General features: G+C 36.4%; 1 protein-coding gene across 3 annotated transcripts in view; it reads right to left on the bottom strand.

Annotated features, from left to right (window-relative positions):
• Nucleotides 1-2,716: 2,716 nt before the first annotated feature.
• AKAP11 (A-kinase anchoring protein 11) overlaps nucleotides 2,717-24,170 on the bottom strand; it is a 40,251-nt gene continuing 18,797 nt past the window's right edge. Inside the window, exons 7-12 of one of the 3 annotated variants that reach the window (XM_075716433.1) lie at nucleotides 19,198-23,857; nucleotides 16,632-16,787; nucleotides 11,882-11,965; nucleotides 11,059-11,105; nucleotides 8,433-8,593; nucleotides 2,717-3,675 (exon numbers count right to left, since the gene is read on the bottom strand). In XM_075716433.1, coding sequence (XP_075572548.1) covers nucleotides 3,529-3,675; nucleotides 8,433-8,593; nucleotides 11,059-11,105; nucleotides 11,882-11,965; nucleotides 16,632-16,787; nucleotides 19,198-23,857 — 5,255 coding nt within the window. In that variant the 3' untranslated portion in view covers nucleotides 2,717-3,528. The remainder of the gene's footprint in view (nucleotides 3,676-8,432; nucleotides 8,594-11,058; nucleotides 11,106-11,881; nucleotides 11,966-16,631; nucleotides 16,788-19,197; nucleotides 23,858-24,170) is intronic. The other 2 variants (XM_075716442.1, XM_075716450.1) reach the window with 2 other exon arrangements.

Genomic DNA, 24,170 nt, shown 5'->3' with positions numbered 1-24,170 from the left:
CAAATTGCATTCAAGTACGTTGTCTTAGCTACTTTTTCACATCCTTATTTTGAGACAGCAAATCCTCTTTAATTTTAGCATATGAGTTTGAGTTTTTGTTTGGTTTTTATTTTAAGGCTTTATGCATACTTCTGTATAATTTATGCACCCCATTCTGAATGTTTAAATTTGTTTTAAATATGGCCACTTTTAATTGTTAATTTATAGAGGGACTACTTTCAAAGTGCTTTTTCTACAGAAACTTACAAAACACCCGAACACTTCCATTTTTCAGAACATCAGATATATTTATGAAGTGTTTGAGACAGGGTGTCTTCTGGTACAATAACACCATTGTATATATTTTCCTCAACTTAAAAATTAAATTACCATGTCAGGTTTCCCATACAGAAAAAATGCAAGATGAAATAAACTCTACCTTATTATGTTTGTTTATAAAACAGAGTTGTCTGGTTTAAATGGACCAAAATGTGGTCCTTCATATTTGTACAGTTTTCATTTACACTTCTGTATTTGTGGTCAGGAGTTTTAAATAACCTCAGTAATAGCGTAATTTAAGACTTGCATTACCAAAGAACAGCTTTCTCACTAATATGGAAGACAGCACCAGTTAGATACAGTCAGAGTGAGGTTTCCCAAAGATTATTAAAATTATTAAATTATAATAATTTTGCCAGGCTAGTTTGACGCTTTCCCAATTTTGATACCCAAGAAGAAAAGTCAAGTAATCCAGAACAAATTTAAAACAATTTGTGTAGAAAATTGGTTTGGTTTTTTGTTTAAGTAGAAATGCAGTATTTTATAACATATCTTTCTCATGTAAATTTGGAAACTACGCTACCTTCCTCAGAGGCTAATAGATCAATTTATTCCTTAATATAACACCAATCAATAGCTACGTAATGTATTTGATCCAGTCTGAAAACAAGATTCCATTTATAAAAATCATTTTTAGTGCAACTGTTGTCTACTTAACTTTTTGAATAGTTGTAAGCTTTGGGAATCACACAATCTTCTGCCTTTCTCCAGGAAAGTAATTAAAAAGAAAAACCACTTTACCACCTTTATAAAATCCAACATACTGAATAAATCAGTTAAAAACTGGCTGTTCCTGTAGTATTGTTTTGTTGGTTTTTTTTTTTTTTTCAAATGTACAGCTTTGTACATTTACAATGCCCTCAATATCTTTCTCAGTTTGGTTTTGGACATGTACAGAGACCCTGTACTAGTACTACTGTATCCTCATGTCCTGAAATTCCACTTGGTGAGAATGCAAGGGTCCAAAATCCAGAGCAAAATTTAGTCCTGAGGCACTGCTTTTAGTACTTTGTTATTGACATTTCAATTTTATAGGTAAATTTGTACATTATTGCTGTGTTAAAGGGAAGATGTTACAGCCAGAGAATAGTTTCAAATTTTTGCCTGAAACAACATTGAAAGTCAACCTTAACAAAACAAAACAAAAAAAAAACAAAAAAAAAAAAAGGAAGGAGTATGGGGGGGTTGGGGAGGAAAAAAAAAAAAAAAAGATCCAGACAACTCTTTCAAAATATTTGTTACTAGCCCCATCTTCCAAATACAGGAATTAAAATAACTTTCCCCCCCAGCTCTGGGCTATAGAGAAAAACGATTTTTGATGCTTGGCATTATGCTAGCTTATAACAAGATGAAAGACCTTGTAATGGTTTTTAGTCTTTTTGTCACATGGCAAACACAGATCTTTCAATCAATGAAATGATACATGAAGTGAGGTAATAAACTATAAGCATAACAGAACTTTAAGTTAGTGGTAAAAAATTACATTGTAAGTTCATACTGGTGAGATCTCATACACATATAGATACATATACATATCTATGTATGTATGCACATGTGTGAACACACATGTGTGCATATACAAAAATGTTAAAAATCTTTAAGTTGGTAAGAAAGGTGAACTGTGTGAGATCCAAGGCAGAAATACAGATGACAAGTGAGGACTAAAACAAACTAGGTCTCTGTAAAAAGACCAGTGGAATACCTTCCTGAAACACAAAGACATTGCAAGGAGAGTGCTCTTGAGTTTACCAGTGTAATTTAGAGGGTAAGGGCAATCAGAATTGTACACATTCCAATAAAATTCATGAATAGCTTTGGAGACTTTCTCTCTCCTTGTTTGGGATCAGAAAGTTCCGCACCACATCAACAGTATATTTTTCTGTGAAAAAGCTATTATGAGTCTTTTGTTCATCCAAAATAAGTAAGACTCCATGATTCTCTTGCAAATGAGATGAGTTTTGAGGTGGCAACCTTGTAATTACCAGCACGTGCCTTTTTCTCTCACCCAAAAAGCACTTTCAAACCACAGGACATGTAAAGGTCCAAATTTCCCTTCAGACAGAAGGGCAAGTCAGCAGCACTGGTGAGAAACCTGATTAGATTGCTAAAAAGACTTGATTAAAAGTGCCTTTAAAAAAAAATTCAGTGAACGTACTCAAGAAAAATGAAAAATCAATTTGCAAGAAATTTCCCCTTTATGTTTTAATCAGCTTTCTTTGCTGAATGCTTAAGTGCTTACTGAGTAACAAAATTCTCTTTATTACTGAAAAGATAATTCAAATATGGAGGCTAAGAAATAAACAATTAGACTAGTCAAAAAGATGGCCAAAATCCTTAGAGGAAGAAGTTCCTATCTGCTACTTTTAACACATCTATGTAAGAGATTAACATACAAATTCTTCGACATGGAATTTAATATCATAGGAGTATCTGCATACAAAAAGCTTCAGTAAGAAATTTAGCAATTTAAAATTGATTGGCAAGCTTCAGGAAACCTTGCTGAAGAAGTATGTATGAAATTATGCTCAGCTACGCACTCTGCCCTTCCACCAGGAGTTACCAGCTCTACAGTAGTCAACAAAAGGGAACATGTATTTGCACCTCAACAATTTCAGAGCAGACTCTCACATCTTCACATAAAGTTAAACTCGATAAAAGTGGCTTATGAAGCCAGACTGTATTAAGGGACTGCTTGGGCAAGTCACAATTTTCTTCCTGGCAATAGTGTCTCTGGGCACATAACACCTGGCCAACGTCAGTAATTTTTTCCATTGTCTGCAGCAAGGTATTCTAGAACAGACTTTTGCAGAACATCAGTGCTCTTAGTCCCAGTGTGAATATAGCACACATACAAGTGGGAAAAAGAGCTATCCTGGCACAGCGGGGATCCTCAGTATCATGCCTGAGACTGTCTCCTCTGAACTACTGTCATAGACAAGGGACTTTTTTCATAAATGTTTCCATGGTCTGAACACAGCAGCAAATACAAGTTTTGCATGGGTGGACAATATCGATTATGGATTGAATAAACATACCATGTGCACAGTATCACAAAGCACAGCACAGCTATTTTGACTTTCACCTCGAAGTCTTTTAAATGCTGACAATTACTTGAACATTCATTAGTTGAATTTTACTTTACATATCTGTGTTCTTCCTATCTCCTTTCAAAACAGGAATGAAGTAAAGAGCGTTGCATCTTTGGATTTTTCAGACATTTTCCAGAAGCCAGCCAACCAAAGACTTATTTAGAGCTTGGTCTCCATCACATGCCTTCTCTATCATTTCACAATATTTCAGCACTGCTTGCAAGAGATCTCCAACTTTCCAATCTCTTTCTCGCAGTCTTCTGGAAAGCTAAAGGGGAGACAGGGGAACACAAAACAAAATATTTTAACCAGCACATCCTGATTAGCAGTTACAGTAGTTATTCTTGAAACATTAGCTCATAAGAGATCAGTTGTAATGAGTTAATCATTATTCCCACATCTATAAAAACAAAAACTTCCGCAAGAATCAGGCACTTTTCTTTAGGGCAGTTTTTCACAAAGTTTTCTTCTGGAGGGAGCGACATTTTCAAATGATGTGGTGCCACAGGTATGAGGGCTGTGGTTCATCAAGACTGCAGAAAACAGGAAATTCTGAACACAAGATTAAGACATTTGCCACCCCTCCCATACCAATAATGCACATATAAAAAGACAAAACTGAGTCTTAATAAAAGGATGTGGATTTTCCTTTCACAACATATAGTGTGGTTTGGGTGGCACAGATGCTACCCTCAATGAAAACAGTGTCTTCAGAGTTGGGAAATTATAACATCTTGGGGAAGAGGAAAAGGTGAGGGTTAAGTTAAACTACCACTTGGGAGCACAGACCAGTGCAGCTGAAAACTTTTTTTTTTCGCCCAGGAGTCCAAGCAAAAGTCTTCCTTTGCTTATGTGTCAAGCTCAGCTATATAAGGAAGAAAGCCTGCCCTAAACAAGGATGAATTTGCCAGTTTGCCCCAAAGTAAAAAATTCTTTTAGTTTAAAAAAAATAAATAAAAAAAAAACACAAAAAACCCCCCCCAACAACAACAACAAAAAACACAAAACAAAAAACCCAACCCCACAAAACAAAAAACCCACAACATTCACACAAACTTTATTCTCTGTAGCTTTCTGGACAACTGTCAACACTGCATTTAATAAAGATGTATTCTTTGGAACAGTAAAATTTTATTGCCTTTTATAGTCCTTACCATGCTATTCTATAAATTAAGGTTTAAAAAGGAGAGTCATAAACAGCTTTCAGTGAAACAGCTTCCACAGCTACAAAATTAAAAATTCATAATGTTTCTTCTATGAGACCTATCAGATTGAAATATGAAATTCTATTAAAAAAAATGAAAAGGAAGACACTTTCTCTCTGCTTCTTCACCTAGGTTCCAACTGCAACAGGGCAGGTAACGGAACACACAGGAAGAATGTGGGTATAAAAATATGTATAAAACAATTAACTTCTTGAGAAGACAATTAACTTCAACAAGCAAAAAAGATCCCCTCTAATCTTGAGTACAATATATCCTGAACACTGAAACCAGGACATTTCTACATAAAACGGGACTGAAATCTGTAGTTATTTCTGTGAATTATTTGTGAATTTTAAAATAGAGCAGAGGAAGCAAGAGTTTTACAGTCTACAACAGGCAATTTTGTAAGTGGTTGTTGGTTTATAAATGAATGGTCATTTTTCTTATGCCAGAGGAAAGTTTGGCTAGTGTTCAAAGACCTACTTAAGCAAATACAGTGCAAAATTTTTCTCTGAAGAAGAGAGCACCATAGTAATATGACAGATTTGGCACCTGGCTTCACTAATCTTTCTATTTTAATTTATAGCTCAAAGTTCAGTCCCACTACTTCTTTAGCCAACTGATGTGTTTCTTACTGTCAGACAAACACAATATTGGAATTTACTCAAAATAGACACCAGGAATCCTAAACCAGCTAGATAAAGTCTGATTAAAAATTGAACATATATGGTTTTTTAATCCAGGCACCTGTATATCCACAGTCAGGCTTCTCAAAAAAGTTAAGAACTATCTATTCTAATTTACTGGCTTCTTGTTCTAGCTCCTAACAAATATATTTTGTTTCATACAGAGGTATTCAACTTCTTTCTGCCTGGCTGAGCATAACGTGTATCCTTAAGTAAGAGTTCATACCCAGCTGCAGCAAGTAAGACCTTGCCGGATATATGCTAGGAGTATTTTTGTCTTCTATACAGCCACATCACATCAGTGGCTCATTACCCTGCTGTGATTAGCTAACACAAGCCTTTCCTCCCTTCTAGAACCCACCCAACTGCTTATAGTGAAAATTACTGTTTCAATGTGATCTAAAACCCAGGTTCATTCCCCGTGTAACTGAGGTAACTTTCCAAAGTACCTATGAGATGATCAAAATTGGTGAGAGATCAGTATATAGATGTCAGTCTAGTTTTCTGTTGGGCTGTAGTGCCCTCTGGAGGTGCTTGTCTAGCTTTACTAGCAACAGAACTGAGAATAACTATTGCTAATTTAAGACCCTCAGTTTGGGTCAGAATCACCAGGATCAGGCTGGGACTAACTGCAAGACTTCTTATTTTGTAGTACTAAATATCTTATTTTTATTAATACAATCCTGAAAGAACAGTTTATTTTCAAGAGGACCTTAAAACAATTACAAGCATCCTTTCAGAAAGTCTTCATTTTCTGAATTTATAATCTGAACATTGTTGAAATATATTTTAACTTCAGAAACTAATCAGGTGATACTTGTATGCATCCTAATCTTTCCTATACAAGATTATTCAGACAGAGACTGTGCTCTGAAAACTCTGTACCTTCCTTTGAACTCTAAGAGATGCCGAGTCAGACTGACACAACAGGTGAATTTCTGGGGTTTGGCAATTCAGTTTAGATAAACAGCACAAAATGGACAAGGGCACAAGTTTGTAGAGAGTGTTATACATTCCAACTGAGAAATGGGATGGCATAAAAAGCAGGTAATCCTTCCCTGCCTCCAGAGGGGGAAACAGGATTTCAATTCATTTTAACATAACTGCATTTGGAGAACTAAAAATTAATCTATGAAATTAAGTGAATCAATTCACTATTTCAACATTTTCAGGACTGCTTGACTACTGCCTGCCTGAAGGTCTTATGTTTTATCTTTAAGTGTCAACTCATTATCAATTTATGACTGAAGCGTCAAGTAGAAAAATATTACAATTTTTTTAGGAGGGCATACATAATAGACACTGCTATTTCCAGAGTGTTCTTCTCATCTCAGCATATTCTCTTATTAGGGTAGCTAGGGTGTTGTTCAGATACACAGCCAACTAACAATATCTTTCCTATGTGTCTTCAGGCATTGGCTCAAATAGCAGCATCACAACTTTGAAATCTACCAAGTCAGAGCTGGCAGAAGAATGACAGACTCAAGGAAAAATTGAAATTAAAAACAAACAAACAAAAAAAGGCCCCTGCCATCTATTTTTTGTCTAACATGTTACATTGCAGTGCAAGATACAGGTGTCACTCACATACACAAAGGAGACCGCTACTAACACTTGTGGGTCCTACCACTATTCTGCCTGAGCATTTGCAACACTGCAGTCTACATATGGCAAGCATGAAATGGATAGATCTTCAAAAAAGATGGCAAAACCAACTCACAAGGTCAGAATGATTGTAGTCACTAAACTCAACTCATTCACATCAAAAGAACTTCAGAGAATGAGATCAACATTCCCACCCAATTTGGTGTCATCTGCAAAGTTACTAAGAGTGCACTCAATCCCCTCCTCCAGATCACTGGTATCATAAGATATTAAACAGAACCAGCCCCAGTACTGAGTCCTGGGGAACACCATTTGTGACCGGCCTCCAACTGGATTTAACTCCATGTTGGGCTAGATGATCTCTCAAGGTCCCTTCCAACCCAAAGCATTCTATGATTCTATGACAACGACTCTTTGGGCATGGCCATCCAGCCAGTATTTACCCAGCGAAGAGTTTGCCTGTCCAAGCCACGAGCAGCCAGTTTCTCCAGGAGAATGCTGTGGGAGACGGTGTCAAAGGCTTTACTGAAGTCTAGGTAGACAACATCCACAGCCTTTCCCTCATCCACTAAGCGGGTCACTTTGTCACAGAAGGAGATCAGGTCAGCCAAGCAGGACCTGCCTTTCATAAACCCGTGCTGACTGGGCCTGATCACCTGGTTGTCCTGTACATGCCGCGTGATAGCACTTAGGATGAACTGCTCCATAACCTTCCCCAGCACTGAGGTCAGACTGACAGGCCTGTAGTTCCCTGGATCCTCCTTCTGGCCCTTCCTGTAGATGGGAGTCACATTTGCTAACTTCCAGTCAACTTGGACCTCCCCGGTTAGCCAGAACTGCTGATAAATGATGGAAAGTGGCTTGGTGAACACTTCCACCAGCTCACTCAGTACCCTTGGGTGGATCCTAAAGCCTAATTCTTTAAACTTCCACCTCCTCTTTGGTCACATATTAAATTCAATCTATAAAACTAAAATAAAGGCACCTAAAAATTAAACAATTTTATTGAGCCTTCCTTCTTAATAGTTTTGGTTGCAGTTGCTTGGAGAATAAAAACATACTTAATACTTAAGTAATACCTAAACTTCTTTCTAATAAGAAAATGTGCATTTGCTAGCAAAAAAAAAACTGAGCCAGAACATCAGAATATTAAGTTAGAAATTAATTTGCATGAGCAAGCTCTCAGAAAAATTCAATTTATAGACAATTAAATACTAAGTAAAAAACGCTTGAAAAAACATATTTTTCACTGAACAAAAATGCTGTAATTGTATCCTCTTTGGAGTAAAAGAAGGAAAACAATTTGTGAAACAAGTTAACTCAGCTTTGATTAATACTGTTTTATTTATGGTACATGCACAGGCTGTTCCACTTTGACCTCTCAGGATTTAACTAATTATTTTCCTCAACAGAAAATACCTCATTATTATTGAGTGCCAAATAAAGTAGTAGCAGCTAGTGTATCACAGCAAATGAAAATCAAGCAAATCCTTCCCCTTCCCCACCACCCACCAAATCCAAGTACTTACAAAGACAAATTCCCTTATAGCAGTGTCATGAAAGTGAAGATCAGACACCTCTGTTTCAGAAGCTGCCAGCCACTGGAGTGCTGCTCTGAGCTGGGGGTCCACTAGATTTGGTTCCAGATCAACATTCACTATTGCTAAAGTCTTTCGTGCTTGCTCCAAACCTAATATTAAAAATAAAATAATCAAATCTATAGCTTCAAACTGTTTCAAAAAAAGTCTCTGTAGTTCACTGTTCAGACTACATTATCTTAAAACCACTATTTAGTACACTCAGATAATATGAAAGGAAAAAAAATCATGCTGAAGTGTTTCTATACTTTCACATAAAGAAGTACTGTTTATCCCATTTACAACTGTATGCAAACAGAGATGAGTATTAAAAGGCATCTACGCTTTAATGCATATTCCAAATGACAAGGAATTTAACATGGCCTTTCATAAACTGAACAGCAATGGCTCTCACATTGTCCATCAGTCATATCAGTTTCCAACTGCTATTTTTTTGCTATGCCTTCATCGACTGAATTTCTAAAAAGTGTGTATTTCAGAATTCTTTGCTGTACAGGCAGGCTGATCAGACTGCCTCTGAGTTTTTCCAAAATACAGTGTTGTTTTTACTGAGGCCTATCCAATTTTTCAACACTTCCCTTACAGCACGAGTTCCAAAAATTGACACAGTATTGAAAGAGCAGTCATTAATAACACAGAGAAACTACAGTATTGTCATCTTCTGTTCCCAGCTCTGAATTTCTGTATCCAGATATCACAGTAATCCTTTTTCATGCTTTCAGAACCAACTAAGCATATACATAGTGCTCTCCAAGTTGTTCTTGGAGTCTCTACTTCCAGACTACTGCACTTAACGCTCTAGAAACAAGGAATATATTTGCAATGAAAATAATATGTTCATGTGCAGTTTACCTCAATCTTACTACTCTTCCAATCAAGCTTATGAAAATTGAGGTACATGAGGTATTCATTGCTAACTGGCAAAGTTAAGCAAGATGAAATAGATTCCCCCACCAGGTAAGACAGAGAGAAAACTAACTAGTGGAACTGTCAACATAAGTGTGCTTTTGGTGGACAACAGAATATTTGTTGAGGAGCCCCAAAATCCAATATCTTTATAGGAGAAAGAACCAATTATAGAAAGAATTTATGACACTTAGTGGATGGAAAGCACGGTGGTCATATATTGCTGGGAAGTTTTGATACATTTTTTAGTTTTATAAAATAGATGTACATTTTGTAATAACAAGGCTTTGTTTCAAATTCTTTGGTGAACAAGGCACAGTCAGCTTAGAAAAAGCCAGACATTTCCAGGTATGACATGAACAGAACTTCCGAAAGTACAAGACCAGGTACAAAGGTTTTCTACCTAGAATACTATTTAAATGGTCCTACAATGGAAGTAACAGAAAGACTGTTTTCAAAACAATTGTGAGATGGTAAAGAAATTAAAGTGGAAAAGTTTTACTAGAAAATCTTTAATACCGTATAAAGCAGTCTGATGCACTTCAGGAGACACCTGAACTGTATAAAGAAATAAAATCAAGCACTATTTTAATCAAACAATTTGAACATTTGACATGCTAGAACTTTTTAAAGTTGAGACCAAAAGAAAGCAATGGTATATTGATAACCTAGATGAAACCTACAGAGCAGAAAATAATTTAATTATAATTATGTTCTGTGGAAAAATACTAAATAATTTATTTAGTTTTATCTCCTTATAACCTTACAGTCAGAACTGGTTAAAAAAAAAAATTAAGATATGTGGTTCATTTCCATACATTTTTTCAGGAGTTTAAAAAAAAAAAAAAAAAGAAAAGAACCACACATCTTTCTGCTTACATCAAGACTATTTGAAGATGTACAACATGGCTGAACATCCTCTGTAAGTGGGTAGCAGAGGTTTCTTGAAATGCTTATTTCATCTTCAGGATATACCCAACACAAAGAAAAGCTCTGTTACAACTTGCTCTAACATCAGCTCATCTTTAAATCAGCCTCATACACTGTGTATTCAGACTGTTCTCATTTGAGTTAACAACCTTTGGCACTTCAGCCAGACTGGAACCAGTGCAGAAATCTTCTATGAACTAGAGAGCCGTAACAGGATTCTGGATAGACCCTATTTCGTATTTCACTAAGAGGAAAGAGATTGTAGCAAATGTAATAAATCCAATTTTTTTCATTTTTTCTCATGACTTTTCTTCCAAGGTTAATATGACCAGTTTGAGTAACTTCTTCAGTATCTCAAACATACCCATGCAGATGAACTGCCATAGCTCCTTATCAAATATCTTACAAAGAAGTTATTCTATGCATATAAATTTACACTTTCAACAAGCTGATCAGAATTCACTACCTTACGTTATTAAATACATGTATAAGCAGAGACTAGCATTTCCCAAAGGCCGTAAATTTCAGTGCAGTAACAGATGTATGTAGGGTATTAATCTAAGAACATATTCTGACACTTGACTGACATGCATTATGATGAATAGGGATAACAGGGTTGTCACCTTGTTTTGCAGACTACAGAAGCAAAGAATTAACAAAAACAATTCATGTAGAGCACACACAGGTCAAGAACAGTAGTATATGGTGGAAATGACATTACCTTCTACAGCATCCTTGCAGTCCTCATCTTTATCTTCTGTTCCATCACTGTATTTTAAAAATAAAACAAAAATATTAATACAATCCAATATATGCACAATAAATGTAGTCAATCCTAAAACTGTAATGAAGCTTAAAGGACAGGAAGATCATAAAAGAATTAAGAAGTGATCATGAAAAGAAGCTTTGCTTCTCACACCATTTCATTTTGGAAACAGATTAATCATGAACTTCACAAGATTTGCTCTTATGGAAAGAAGGGAGAAGAGAGAAACAAGAGAAGGGTGTTAAAAAGAAGGACTGTAATATGAAGACATTTTAAAATAAGAAAAACACTTATTGATTTTAATTAAGGAGGACAGTTCAGTTTTGTGTCACATGTGAAAAGGTTGAGCCATCTTATGTCACAGGTATGAACAGCTATAGGTTATTCAAAGCTGTAAATCATGTGTTCTATAAAAATCAACTACCAAGCAATTTGAAAGTTTCCACAAGCTAAAGGAAAAAACAGAAATCCTGTAGGAAGCAAGCTCTAGTTTGCATGAAAAAGTAAATCTAAAGACTTGTAAAACTGCAAGCAAGAACATGCACAAAGGGACCTTTCATTTTGCAAGCAGAATACATTCATCAGTGTAGCACAGCAAAATTTAACCATTCAGTATGGATTAATTAATGAAAAAAAAAATCATGTTCTGATTAAGTGAGAAGAGTGTGAATAATGCATCAGCATAAAGAAATGCACCATATTTTTATTTTCCAAAATGATGATTTCATGCATTAATTATGAGGAACCCATCTGGTTTATATTTCTCAACTCAACCAACCTGTCTGATGTTGGAAAGGATAAATTCTCCTCATACATATCACCTTCTAAACCAAGACTGCTCCAGCTACTGCTGTTACCATTACTGCCAGGAGAAGAAGAGAACACAGCTGAACTAGAAAAAGAACAATAGCTCAAACTAGAACCTTCATTTTCCTTAGAGCTGTTTTGTCAAGACATTTAATGCAAGAGCACTGAAACTTCCTAAACAGGTTTGCTGGAACAGTGTACAAACATGATTGTCAGTGCTACTCAGAGCAGCAATGTGCACAATAATGCAAAACTGGTAAGTTTCAGTACACAGATGAAAGTATTAATTTGTACTCATTAATTTTCCAGATAAGTGCCAACAGTAATTCTGTCCTCAGGTCTAAGCACATTGCTTGTTGTTTATACAAGCTCAACAATTTCAATATTATTACTCATAGGAATATGGATTACAACTATAGTATTTGCTTAAGGACTAGATAAGAGTTCATAAAATCATACATTGTTAAGACAACTCCACAAATAAAATCCTTCCATCTCATTCCAAAAATCCAGTAAAGATCTCCAACAGCCTCATGAGAAGGAATTCTTGGAGCAAATTTTTTTTTCTAATTCTGAATATTGTTCTACAAGCTGATCTTTTAAAAATAAGGGGGTTTATAGATCAGTGAAAACAATACTAAAAAGATTACTTCACTCACAGCTCATAAACATACTGCATTTATTCCATGACTACATTCAAGCCAATGCAAAGAACTGAAAAAATTGAGTATGTCCTCACACTGGTACACTTCAGGCATTATAATCAGCGGAGTTTGTTATGCCTGTACCTATGTACAAGACTGAGCTACTCATATGATTAAATCTCTGTTCCTCAACTTCAAACCTCACCCAGAGCATATCTGCAAGCCTTCCAAGAACAGGATTTCAAGATAACCAGCATTCTTTGAGAAAGCTAGATTGCCTACTATATGTATGACAAGCCATGAAGCAACTCTAGAGAACAACTGCTGCAAGAAGATGCTTTCTTCACCTAAGCTTTGTGTGACTGTTAAAGCTCTCTTCCACTCATTCCACTCAAGGCAAACAGTAAAATTTAAAACCACAAACGGTGGAAAGAAACATTTCAAGAGACAGACATTAATCTCTTTCAAGAGTCTACCAGTAACAGCATCACCTATCAGTGTCCTTTACTTTCCAGTATGCCTGCTTCGATCCTAATTTCAAAATAGCAACAGCATGTTAGCAAGCCTGCAATATGAACACACCTTAACAGGGAAAAAAATTAAAAAGTTGCAGGTGCTTCATTCAGCACATTGTTGCTTATTTAGACTACATGTGCAAAGAACAATCAAATGGTTCTCTCATTATACAAAAAAGAAAATTAAAGAGCAGAAGCTTCCAAAGAAACCAACTTGATTTGCACAGAAAATGCAAACCTGGTCTTAAGAACATTTCTCAAGCTACTGTGTGACACTATCACAGTATATATGAAGTATTAAATTTGGTTTCAATTAGATGCATAGATAAGATTTATCATAGCCTGTCGATACCAGTATTTTGCATTCAAATAGCCTCTTACACTGGAAGTTACAGATGGGTAACATAAGTGGAAGCAAAACCTGCCCCAGTTCTCTGACTAAAGGAAAAAGTATTTGCAACCTAACAGAATAACCTCATGCATACTGCTATTCTGATTAGGTAAGAGATTAATATATATTTCAGAGGTCAAGCTTGGTCTGAAATAATTATATATTAAACCATATGATTACAATGCATAGCAATGTATGAGACTTTTTTGTAATGTAACTGATTTTTTTATTTTGTAAGATGCCCAATTAACAACCTTGAAAATAAAGTCCTGCAACCACACAACAAGCAATAAACAAAGGCATTATAATGCTTCTATAATGCTTCATGCAGCTCTTCAACATGAGCCAGCAAACAAATTACAAGAAAGCTTTCAACTTTTATATATATACTGTCTATATGGGAACTATAACTCAGATCATCTGCTTTGAGATTCTGCATTATGTACATACAGTCAAAGGCAAGAGGCTTCCGCTCTGAATTATAACTTAACCTGGATGCTCTGATTCATCTGCTGGAAAAGCCTATGTCTATGCCTATACCTATACATTAACTATAGAGAAAACTTAAGACTTTTATTTATCAATTTAAGTCACTAATGTTAGGCATGCAAAGCAGATGACACAAGCACTCCCCTGCATAGCTAACTTTACCAAGTCCGCTAAAGAAATGTCATTCCTATTTCCATTCAAATGGAACTGCAGGGATCATGCTTTGGTAATTCTTTCCAAGTTGTCTTGCTCCCTTGTTTACAGATAGTTTAATCCTCTGTGAAGTACTGAAGTACAATTTTTATATTGATCTGAGATGCAGAGGGCATGTACTGTTTCAACAGAGCTGCTACAAAAAATGTATTTTTTTCCCCTGAAGTAAAGCAAAGCAAGGTAAATTGAACTAGACCACTGTAGCTTGTATTGTTGTGTTGCTTTCTGGGGATTGTGATCCTGTGCTCTAAAAACATTTCAGCTACTGTTAACAGAATCTCTAAGTTTACTATTAACAAGGTAATTTCCAAAATGTCACCTAAAGGAGTTTCAATTACCTGTATCCATCTAATACTGCAAACAACCTGGAAAATACTGGGGGAAGGGCGAGGTCCTCCCCCACCAAGTAAAACTTGCTTAATGTTCACTATGTCACTTAATTATATTGTACCAGCACTACAAACAAGTTGGTCTAATGACACCTAGTAACTCAAAAATGGTACAAGCAAGACTGCTGACAGCTTCTTAGACACAAGGAAGCTACTTGCATTAAGAAATAGCTGCCAGGGGAGCAATGCTACCTGATAGTACATTTAAATGTACTAAAATTGACATGGTTTACATATAACCAGCATAATATTTTTGAACAGATGGCCCTGACCATAAGAAAAAGGACAAAAAACCAAAACAAACCCCCAAACTTTCAAGTGTCATAATTGCATAATGAATGCCCCCTCTATGACCAAATGGCATTTTCCTGTTTAATAAAACAATTTATGTTAAAAAGAGGAGATAAAAGCGATACATCTTCATCACTGTCATGCAATTTTTTCTTTCCTTAGAAGATGCTAACACTGTTCCACAAACGGTGTTATTACTGAATCTTGTTTTGTTACAAAAGGTCTCCCCTGCCCCGTATCTTTTTACTCAGGGCAATAGCCCCAGATCCTGTCACTTCCACCTGCTAAACTTCAGCAACACAAACCTACCTATACGCTGTTACCAATCCGCAGTTAGTTTTGTAAAACTAGCTGATCAATTTGCTCATGCTAGTTTCTTCTGCCAACACCTTGCTATCCAAATTATGCCTCCCTTTCTCTGAGTTAAATGCTAATTTAGGTCATTCCTCCTCTAATGAGCCACATATTTTCTTGCAAGTTATAGAAATTACTTTATCATCCCCAAAATGGATTTAAATGAAAACAAACAGCAAATACAGAATGGGCACTACAGGTCCAGCAATTTTTTTATACTTTCCCCCCCCCCAGCATCAACTAACCTGTATTTTATTCACTATTTGTAGCTGCCAAATGCTGAATATTCTTCCTTATACTCTGAATTTCATCATGTAAGACTAACTCATATCCACTCATTCAACAGATGATATTTTATTAAAATAACTTTAAGGGAACATATTCTCTTACAAAATTATTCAGTTGTATGAGTGATAAATTATAGTAGTGGTTTGATTAAAATACTTAGTTAAGCAAAACATGAGAAATATTGTAGACATTTAAGTAAGCAGTTTCACTTTGGTACCACATAACCTATTTGTACATTACATAAGGAAGCATAACTCCCGTATTTTCTTTAATCTCAGTAATGCAGAAGTACTAACTAAAAAGAAAAAAACTTCTCCCCCATTTCTGCTCTTCAACAGAAACGCTGAACTTTCTGCAGTAACATAAGTGGTATATCAATCACAAAAGACTCAGTTTACTCATTCCTCATATATTCCTTATATAGAAGCTCAGGCCACAACTCTCAAAATAATTTTCCCTGGCAACAGGCAGCAACATTGCAGGCTTTTAAAATTCCCATTCTAATCTTTGTCAGCTATCAACCAGCCAGGGAAAGTGTAGTGAGAAGCTCTGTGGAAAAAGTTACTACCCTGAACAGGTAAGTTCCAATGTTACACACCTGTAAGCTCATTGTTAGTAGTACATAAACACTCCACCAATATCAGTTAGAAAAGCTTATAAATTCAAGTCCCAAAAAAGATAAAAATATCTGTTAAAGCTCCTCATGCAAATTAAGCTTGTATTACTTCTTTTGAAGAATAGATGAATTTACATAAAACACATTCTCAATGATTAAGTTTTAATATTTCAGAGCACAACTTATAAACAGTACTTTCAAGTAGTAGTTTATATGTGGCAGTTGTTTTTAAAACACCTGCATCTTTTGCTAATACTTAAATTATGTAGTTTTACTTGATGTGACTCCCTGACATCAATGACAATGCATACTCCACATAATTTACAGAGTGTATAGTATGTACATTCATGGGCAATAACGTTTTCTAAGAAAACACAAACATAACATGAGAGCCACTTTTAATAAAAAAAAGTAATTGTGTGTTGAAGACAAAATAATCTCTTCTCCCCTGACCCCCAGGAGAAAACCACTTGATGCCAAGTTATTTGATGTCAAGATAACTGTTTAACTATACTAATATGTTAAAGTTACCTGTCACTGAGGTGAAGAAAACTGCTGCTCTCATCAGGATGTTCATCTTCAAAACTTAGATTGGACCAACTCCCAGTGCTATCATCACCAATACTAAGACTCATCTGCTGGCTAACAACAGATTCAACAGAATGAAATCCTTCTCTTCCAACAGAGCTGAACAAAAATTTAAAGACAAAAACATCACTGCATTTCATACCAATCTGTGTTAGTTCATTTACAGCAATTTAACACAATTTCAAAGACATTAAATTCCAAGGGGAAAAAAAAAAAAAAAAAAAAAAAGAGGGCAGGAGGGGGGAAATCCATTAATTTGTACCCTATTCTCAACACAAGAAACGGAGCAATCACATGAATTTGAGATTTCAACAGGCTTAGGTCAGGGACTGCTATTTGGAATTCTTTCACTAGAAGACAAAGGGAGTGGCACAAATAGTTCTCTCATTTAAGAAGATCATTTGCTGTAAAGCATAGAAGGCATTGTAGCCTTACAGGCTGTATATCAAGGCACACTTTTCAAGCAGAAGACTTACCATTTTTGAACTTGTTCACCATACGACAGTTTGGCTATCATCCTCTGCCTGCTTTAGGTACAACCAGCTAGGTGGCCTGCTATTGTAGGCAAAGTGCTTAAGTACACACTGGTGTTCAAAATGTTAGGATTCCATTTTTTAAAAAGGTCTTTCTGTAGATAATGATTTGTCTTCCTGCTTCAAGAAAGTGTAGCAATGCATGACTTGTACAGAATTTCTCCCTCAGGAAATAAATTTAAATTTTTTTTATCCAAAAACACAATCAAGCAGGTATGCTCAAAAAAAGGTAGTCTTTCAAAGACACTTCAAAAGATCCAGTTTGATAACTTTAAAGAAGTCCGAACTCCTTATAATAAAGGTTACAATAAGAGAACATGCAGTTATGAACTAAGTTTCAGGGGCAAACTGTGATTATCTATATACAGATGAAGTGGTAGAAAGTTCAAGAAAGGTGATCATCCTACTACCACCATAGCAAGCAGCCACAGTAACATTCACTGCTTAAAAAGCCAACCTTAACCACATCACTGGCAACACTTTGCACCAGTGAGCACAAATTTGTGCAGACAAATACACAGCTTGAATTGGAGCCCAACTGGGTAGTAAAATCGTGACTTCTTTCCCCCCTCATTTTTAATTAGTTATACCAGCACTAGAGACAGTTCTTTTCACCACACAAGGCAGCTTCTCAAGAAACATACATATTACATAGCATACATTAGATGACAATGTAAGAAACATTTATAAATTTTGTCATAGTAAAATCCTAATATCACCTCTTTGTCAGATATAATAATAAACAGTATCTCTTTGAACCCTGCATTTTATTGTTGTCACATTCTAAGTAGAATTTTTAAATAATATTTTTAAGAAGTGATTCAGAAACAAAGTGTCATCTTTGATACTGTAGGTATAGAAAAACATCACCACATGGCTTTTTTTTTTGTCACATACTGAGTAAGGACTCAACCCTCTTGTGCAGAATGCCACAATATACATCTTATGAGCACTTTTACACTGCTAGTATGTATGTGTATCATATGAAACCTTGAAAAATTCAGTTCAGTCACACTGTGGCCTTGAACCACTGAACATATAAAAATCAATTTTATTAGTCATCATGATGCCCCTCTAGAAACCAGCAAAAGAAACTCGTAGATAGTGTGAGGAATTCCCCCACAAAAAAAAGAGTAGGAAAATAAAATATTACTATAAATTGGAAAAAACAACATGGTAAAGATTACTCTTGGACCTGAAGAAGAGGAGATTGAGTCACTTTAATCACTGCAGTCTGTTTTAAGAAACAGTTGTTGTTTGCCGCAAAGTTACTGTGGCACATATTTCCTATTTATGGGCCTGTTAATGGAAACAGTGTATTAGCCTTTGCTAAATACACAAGAATTTGAAAGTCAGTTCCTTGTCTATTGTGTTACTACTTTATAAGCTAAAGTGTGTTTTAGTAAGTTGTTTTTTCTTAAGGAGAGGAGTTGTGGGTTTTTTGCCAATAATAAGGACACTATCACAACGCAGCCATAATCAAAATAAAGCCTTCATACTATAAAGCAATGGCTAGTTTGGCCAGTACCAGATGTTGGTCCTACTGACAAAAGCAAAAATAAATTACTTTTATTTTTTAGCACAGAAGAGGAAATACAGGTAGGGAACAAACTTGGATTCTTGTCATGGCTCACAGATCAACAAAACCCATAAGGCCTAGTATTCTCTAGTGTAGGTAAAAATAACAGCATTTCAAGTTGAAATAGTAAGTTCCACTTATTATTAGTCACCTACTGGAACACATGCATGCTGATATACATAGAAACCTTGGTTTCAAGCTCACGCAGGTCGAAAAACGTCTGGTTTTTGTTGTTTTTCCTAGTTCTGAATCATTTAAATATCACCAGAGGAACACAAAGAAAACATGCAGAACAAAGTATATACTTCTAAAAAAATTCCTTCTAAGCACATATTTGTATTAAAAATCCTTCTTTTTCTGGTACAGAATGCAACAAATAAAAGAAAATTAATATTACCTTATGTTAACTGCCTGACCAATATTAGTCATAGCTGATGTCATTATTTCAGTAGTAAGGCTTTCAGCAAAACTGACTCCATCTTGTCCAATACCACTGTCAGCTGTCATACTTGTGTAACTCAGTTCTCCTGCTTTCTCTACGGCCGCAGTAGCCCCCTTGTCAGAAAACACCATCTTCTGTTCTACATCAACGTGAATTTTAGGAATATCAAGCTGAAACACTCTTGATTTTTGACAGGCACCACCTAATCCAGAATGAAGAAAATGCCTCACTGGAATGGAGGCTTCTTGCGCGGGTAGATCATGAGATGTACTTTCTGTACAGTACCGATGTTCCTTCATACTGCAGCATCTACAGACAGTTCCAGAAAAAGGAGACAGTTTCTCAGTATATGAGAGCCTATCCCCATTTTTTCTGTTTTCAGCCACATGGAGAACAGCCGACTCTAAACTCATTTCTAGAGTATCATCTGCTACTTTCCTAGCGTATTGTTCTATAGCTTGAATTATGCCTTCACTGTAGCCATTTTCATTTAAACTGCCTGTACTATGATACAGTTTATGATCCGGGGAGAAAGGAAGAAATGTCCTAGAAAATCTTGTTTTAATAAGATCCCCTGTGACTTCATCAAATTCAGTCTTTTTATACAGACAGGAATCTGTTAGAGACTTTGGCAAACATGCTCCCGACATTTTCAATTTCTTCCTGACATCACAAGTGATACTGCGAGCAAGGGATTCTGAAAAATGTAACAACTCTGTGCATTCTGTTCTCTGTGTGCCAATACTCCTTTCATATGGTTGGTCTTCACAGCAATGAATGCCGCTTTTCACCTGCTGTACTGCATCTTTATTGACTGCTTTGATCAGCTCCAGCTTACCATTTACCTGTGCATTTTGCCCAGGAAACGTCTTTCTGTTGTATCTCAATTTAGTTTTTCTAGCAGCTTGCTGTAAGCCTGATTTGATAGACCTGTAAGCAAGTCTGCTAGCATACTGATCCATCAACAGTTCAGCATCACCACCTTCTCTCTTCAAAACTCGAATAATATGATCTGCATATTCATCAGTCACACTCTCACAGCTTGGGTATTTGGAAGTCAAACCTGTCATGCCTGAACCTTGTGGTAAAGGAAGTACAGATGAATCCTTCTCCCCCAGCCACTGGTCCCGCACTGGACCACACTGTTCTTTTGAACTATAATCTTTATCGCCTCTTCTCAGATAAAGGCAATCCACCTGACAGTTAACACGCTTCAACTTCAACAGTTTACAATGCCTTGATTTCACTATTTTCTTGGCCTCATTGATGACTTTCCCTGCCATATCACCTGCATAATTCCATAAAGAACTGCACGTCTCTTCTGGGATATTTATAAATGCAGCATATCCACATCTTTTGTTTTGCATACCTAACTGAACCTGCCTATCAGCGTCTCTTTCATTTGTTTTACCATCTAAATGGGAAGCAGCCATTTCAGTCGCTACTGAAATTATACGGCTAGCTAAGCAATCTGCATACTGAATTGTTTTTTCTGAATGCTGCTCTTTCTCAACAGGCATTTCAGAATGATCTTCATCTTCACTACTTTCCACTTCTTCAGAAAGCGACCGCATAAGTTTCAGCATAAATTCCTCATTTTCCAAAGAGTCATGTTCAGTTTCAGATAAACCAGTAACAGATGGATTGTATGGTGTAGAAGGTGGTGTTGCAGGTGCAAATTCTTTTGCTAATTCTCCCTTGAGTTTCTTAGACAGTTTTCTTAGGTTTCTTTCAGAACTACCTTGACATGGTACTAAAGGAGTTGGTGGGGGTGTATCAGGCATTACACAGGTATTTCCATCTTTGAGACTTGATTTATCTTCCATCTGCAAAGCATCTTCACTGCCGAACACCACTGAAGAAAAGCTATTTGTATGCAGAAAACAATCAGCCTGCCTGTAAGTCAAAGGTCCTGATGATGGTTTCAGAGTATCATGGTTTTTTGAGGGCTTGTTTAAGTATGTTATTGAGCAGCTTCCCGAGTCAGTAAAGTCCTCTAGAACATGCCTGGCAAAAGTCACAGTGGAACAAGGCGGTGGTGATTTTGAAGAAAACCTGTGTCCTTTTTGTTCCTGCCAACAATCTTTAGATTCTGAAAAACACTGAACAGAATGAGTTGGAGTAAGAAGAAATTTACATGGATTATTCAAAGGCATCTGCTGTTGTTCCACAATTATAGAAACATTACTTTGTTTCTCAGCCTCTTGCTTCTTTATCACACATTGTTCTTTTCTACCGATACCTGCATAAGCGTGTGAGCTCACATTACATGGTAAATTCTCACTAGTGTTGCATAACACGTTTTTACTTTCATCCACAGATTGTGTTATGACATACTTGGCCAAGTGATCTGCAAACACATTCTTGGGGAAATCTTCATCAACACATTGCACATAAGGTTTTTTATCTATTATTTTTCTTGTTAAAAAATCTGTATACTCTTCCACTGCTTTAGTTACTCTAGATGAGGTTATGGCTTCATAAGCTTCATTTACTATCATATCTACCATAGTTCCAGAGAAAGTATTAATGCCTTTTGACGCTCCTGTTAATTCTGAATTATTGTTCATTCCAGATCTGTTATTTGTTTGTTTGATATCATTTTGGTTATATAAGAGTGATGAAGTATTTTCAGCACTTTGACTGTGATCGGAAGTCAGGTATATATTTCTGAAAGAAGCAACTTCCTCCTCTCTCTTTCTGCTTGTGAAAAATGGATGAGTGGCATCTTTGTATATTTTCATATTGTCATCAGAATTCGGAGCAGTGGATACTCTTGCTTTATAAGCATCAGAGGAAACCTGATGTTGACAAAGAGCTCTTCCAGCTAAGGGCACAGGTATTGAACTTACAACACCAGAGGTGCAAAATAGAGCTTGCTGTACTGTGTATTCCTTCTTGGAATCTTGGATTGGCTTCAGTGCTACCCTATCATTAAAATTAGGAAAAACCGTGGAAGTCCGTGTTGACTCTAACGTACTTTCTGCGCTCACATATTTAATGTTGTCCATGGAAACACTAATGGCTGCTTGTGTTGTGAAGGTCACATCAACCTGAGATAGTTCAATAAAAGCCTCCTGAATGACAGATTCAGACAAATCTCTGGCATAGGATCTTACCACTTTGTCTTCATAATCAAATGATGAAGGCTGTGCAGCTGTAGGTGTCGATGGATATGAAAACTGGCATACTTCCATGATTCCTTCAAACACAAGTTCTTCAGCAAGGTCTGCCGCAAACCGTGCAACGGTGTTGGTAAATATTTGTTTCTTTACGTGCCGCAGTTCTTTCAAAGCACCAGTTATAGCTTCACTCACCAAAAAGCTGGCTATCCCATTAATGGCACGCTCCTTCAGGGAGATTGCTCTACGTCTTCCAATCTCATAAAAAGCCATCTGAAAGACTGAAGAAGTTAACCTAGCAGCCAAATGACAAAGTGCATTGGTGCATGAAGAAACGCCTTTTTGCAGGTCTTTAAATGCACTGCCAAAACTTTTTTCAACTAATTCAGTTGCAAATTTTTGAATGCTATCTCTAATCATTAATGATTTATGTTTAGATTTTGCTTGTTTATCTGATTCCTTACCAGTCTTCATTTTGAGATCTGCAGCTTGACCTTTTTTCTCTTTCAATGCAATCCCTTTGTGTTTCAAATCATTTCTTGCACATACCTGTTCCGATGAGGACTCGGAATGAAAAACAGAACCCAGTATTTCAAATGAAACACTATCAGCGTATGCTGAATAACTATTATAAACTGCATCATGGTGATTTTGACCTGTCCCATCTCCACCAAGATTAATTCGACATAAACATTCAGAAGAACCACAGCTCCCTAGTGGGCTGAAAGCCGATGATCTAATAGGGCTGAACAAGCCTCCATTCTCTTCCCCCGATGTTTTAACTGGGCGAGGGGAATCCGGGACATCAAAGACACTGCTATATGGTGATTCTGGTTTACGAGGAGTTGGTTTCTTTACATTGGCTGGGAGAGTGGGACGATCAAACTTGAATTTCTGAGGATTCATTGTAATGCTTGCAAAAGACAATTGTTCATGTGCAGTCCTCCTTTTCTGGGAGGGATTCCCTAGGATGGGATCCCTAATAACTTTACAAGAGTTTTCCAAGGCTTGTTCCAGCTCATCAAACTGATCAAAACTATCAAAAAATTCACTTACTTCTGAGTCCGAATCCTCTATACCATCTTTCACTACTGGAATTTTTGGCAGCTGAAGTTTTGCCTTCAAACTTTTTTGATACCCTTCTTCATCTAAGAAGATGATGGGGCTTGGGCTGGAGCAATCTGACTCAGAGGACTCAGCTGGAGAGGAGGAAAACAATGTTTTACATAAAAAATTAACACCTTGATCAGAAGGATTATATGGCTTATAGAAACTCCTTTGTATCCAAGGATCAGAAATTGAGGTTGTAACTGAATTTTTTACTGAGGACAGTTCCTTAAGTCCCAAAATATCAATCAAAGTAGAAGATCTGGCAGACGACTTTCGACGTGCAGAACCCACAAGGATCTTTGAGTCAACAGCTTCTAAACATTGAGCAGGGATGGTCTGTGAAGCAGCATCTCGATGGTTTCGAGAAGTCAAGCTGCACGCACCTGGGAAAAAAGAAAAAAAGATTGCTTCAAAACCAAGTATTTTCACAGAACTACAGAAAACTGGTGACAGATTTTAGTGGCAATTGCTGGGCTTCTTATTGTTGCAAAATGCTAGCTGATCTTTCATGATTAAAGCAATCTTTCATTTTTTTCAAATCCTAGTATACTAATCTAATCACTGACAAATTCATGTATTTTTTTAGCAAGGCAGAACAAGTTTTTACTTGATCTGCATCCGACACTGAGATCAGAATCTTTGGCTTATGATTTGATAAACTGTTGTGAAAAAAACAGGAAAGAAGTTTCAATTGCA

This window comes from Pelecanus crispus, chromosome 1, assembly GCF_030463565.1.
Source record: "Pelecanus crispus isolate bPelCri1 chromosome 1, bPelCri1.pri, whole genome shotgun sequence".
NCBI lineage: Eukaryota > Metazoa > Chordata > Aves > Pelecaniformes > Pelecanidae > Pelecanus > Pelecanus crispus.
This window is presented reverse-complemented; position numbering and strand designations above follow the sequence as displayed.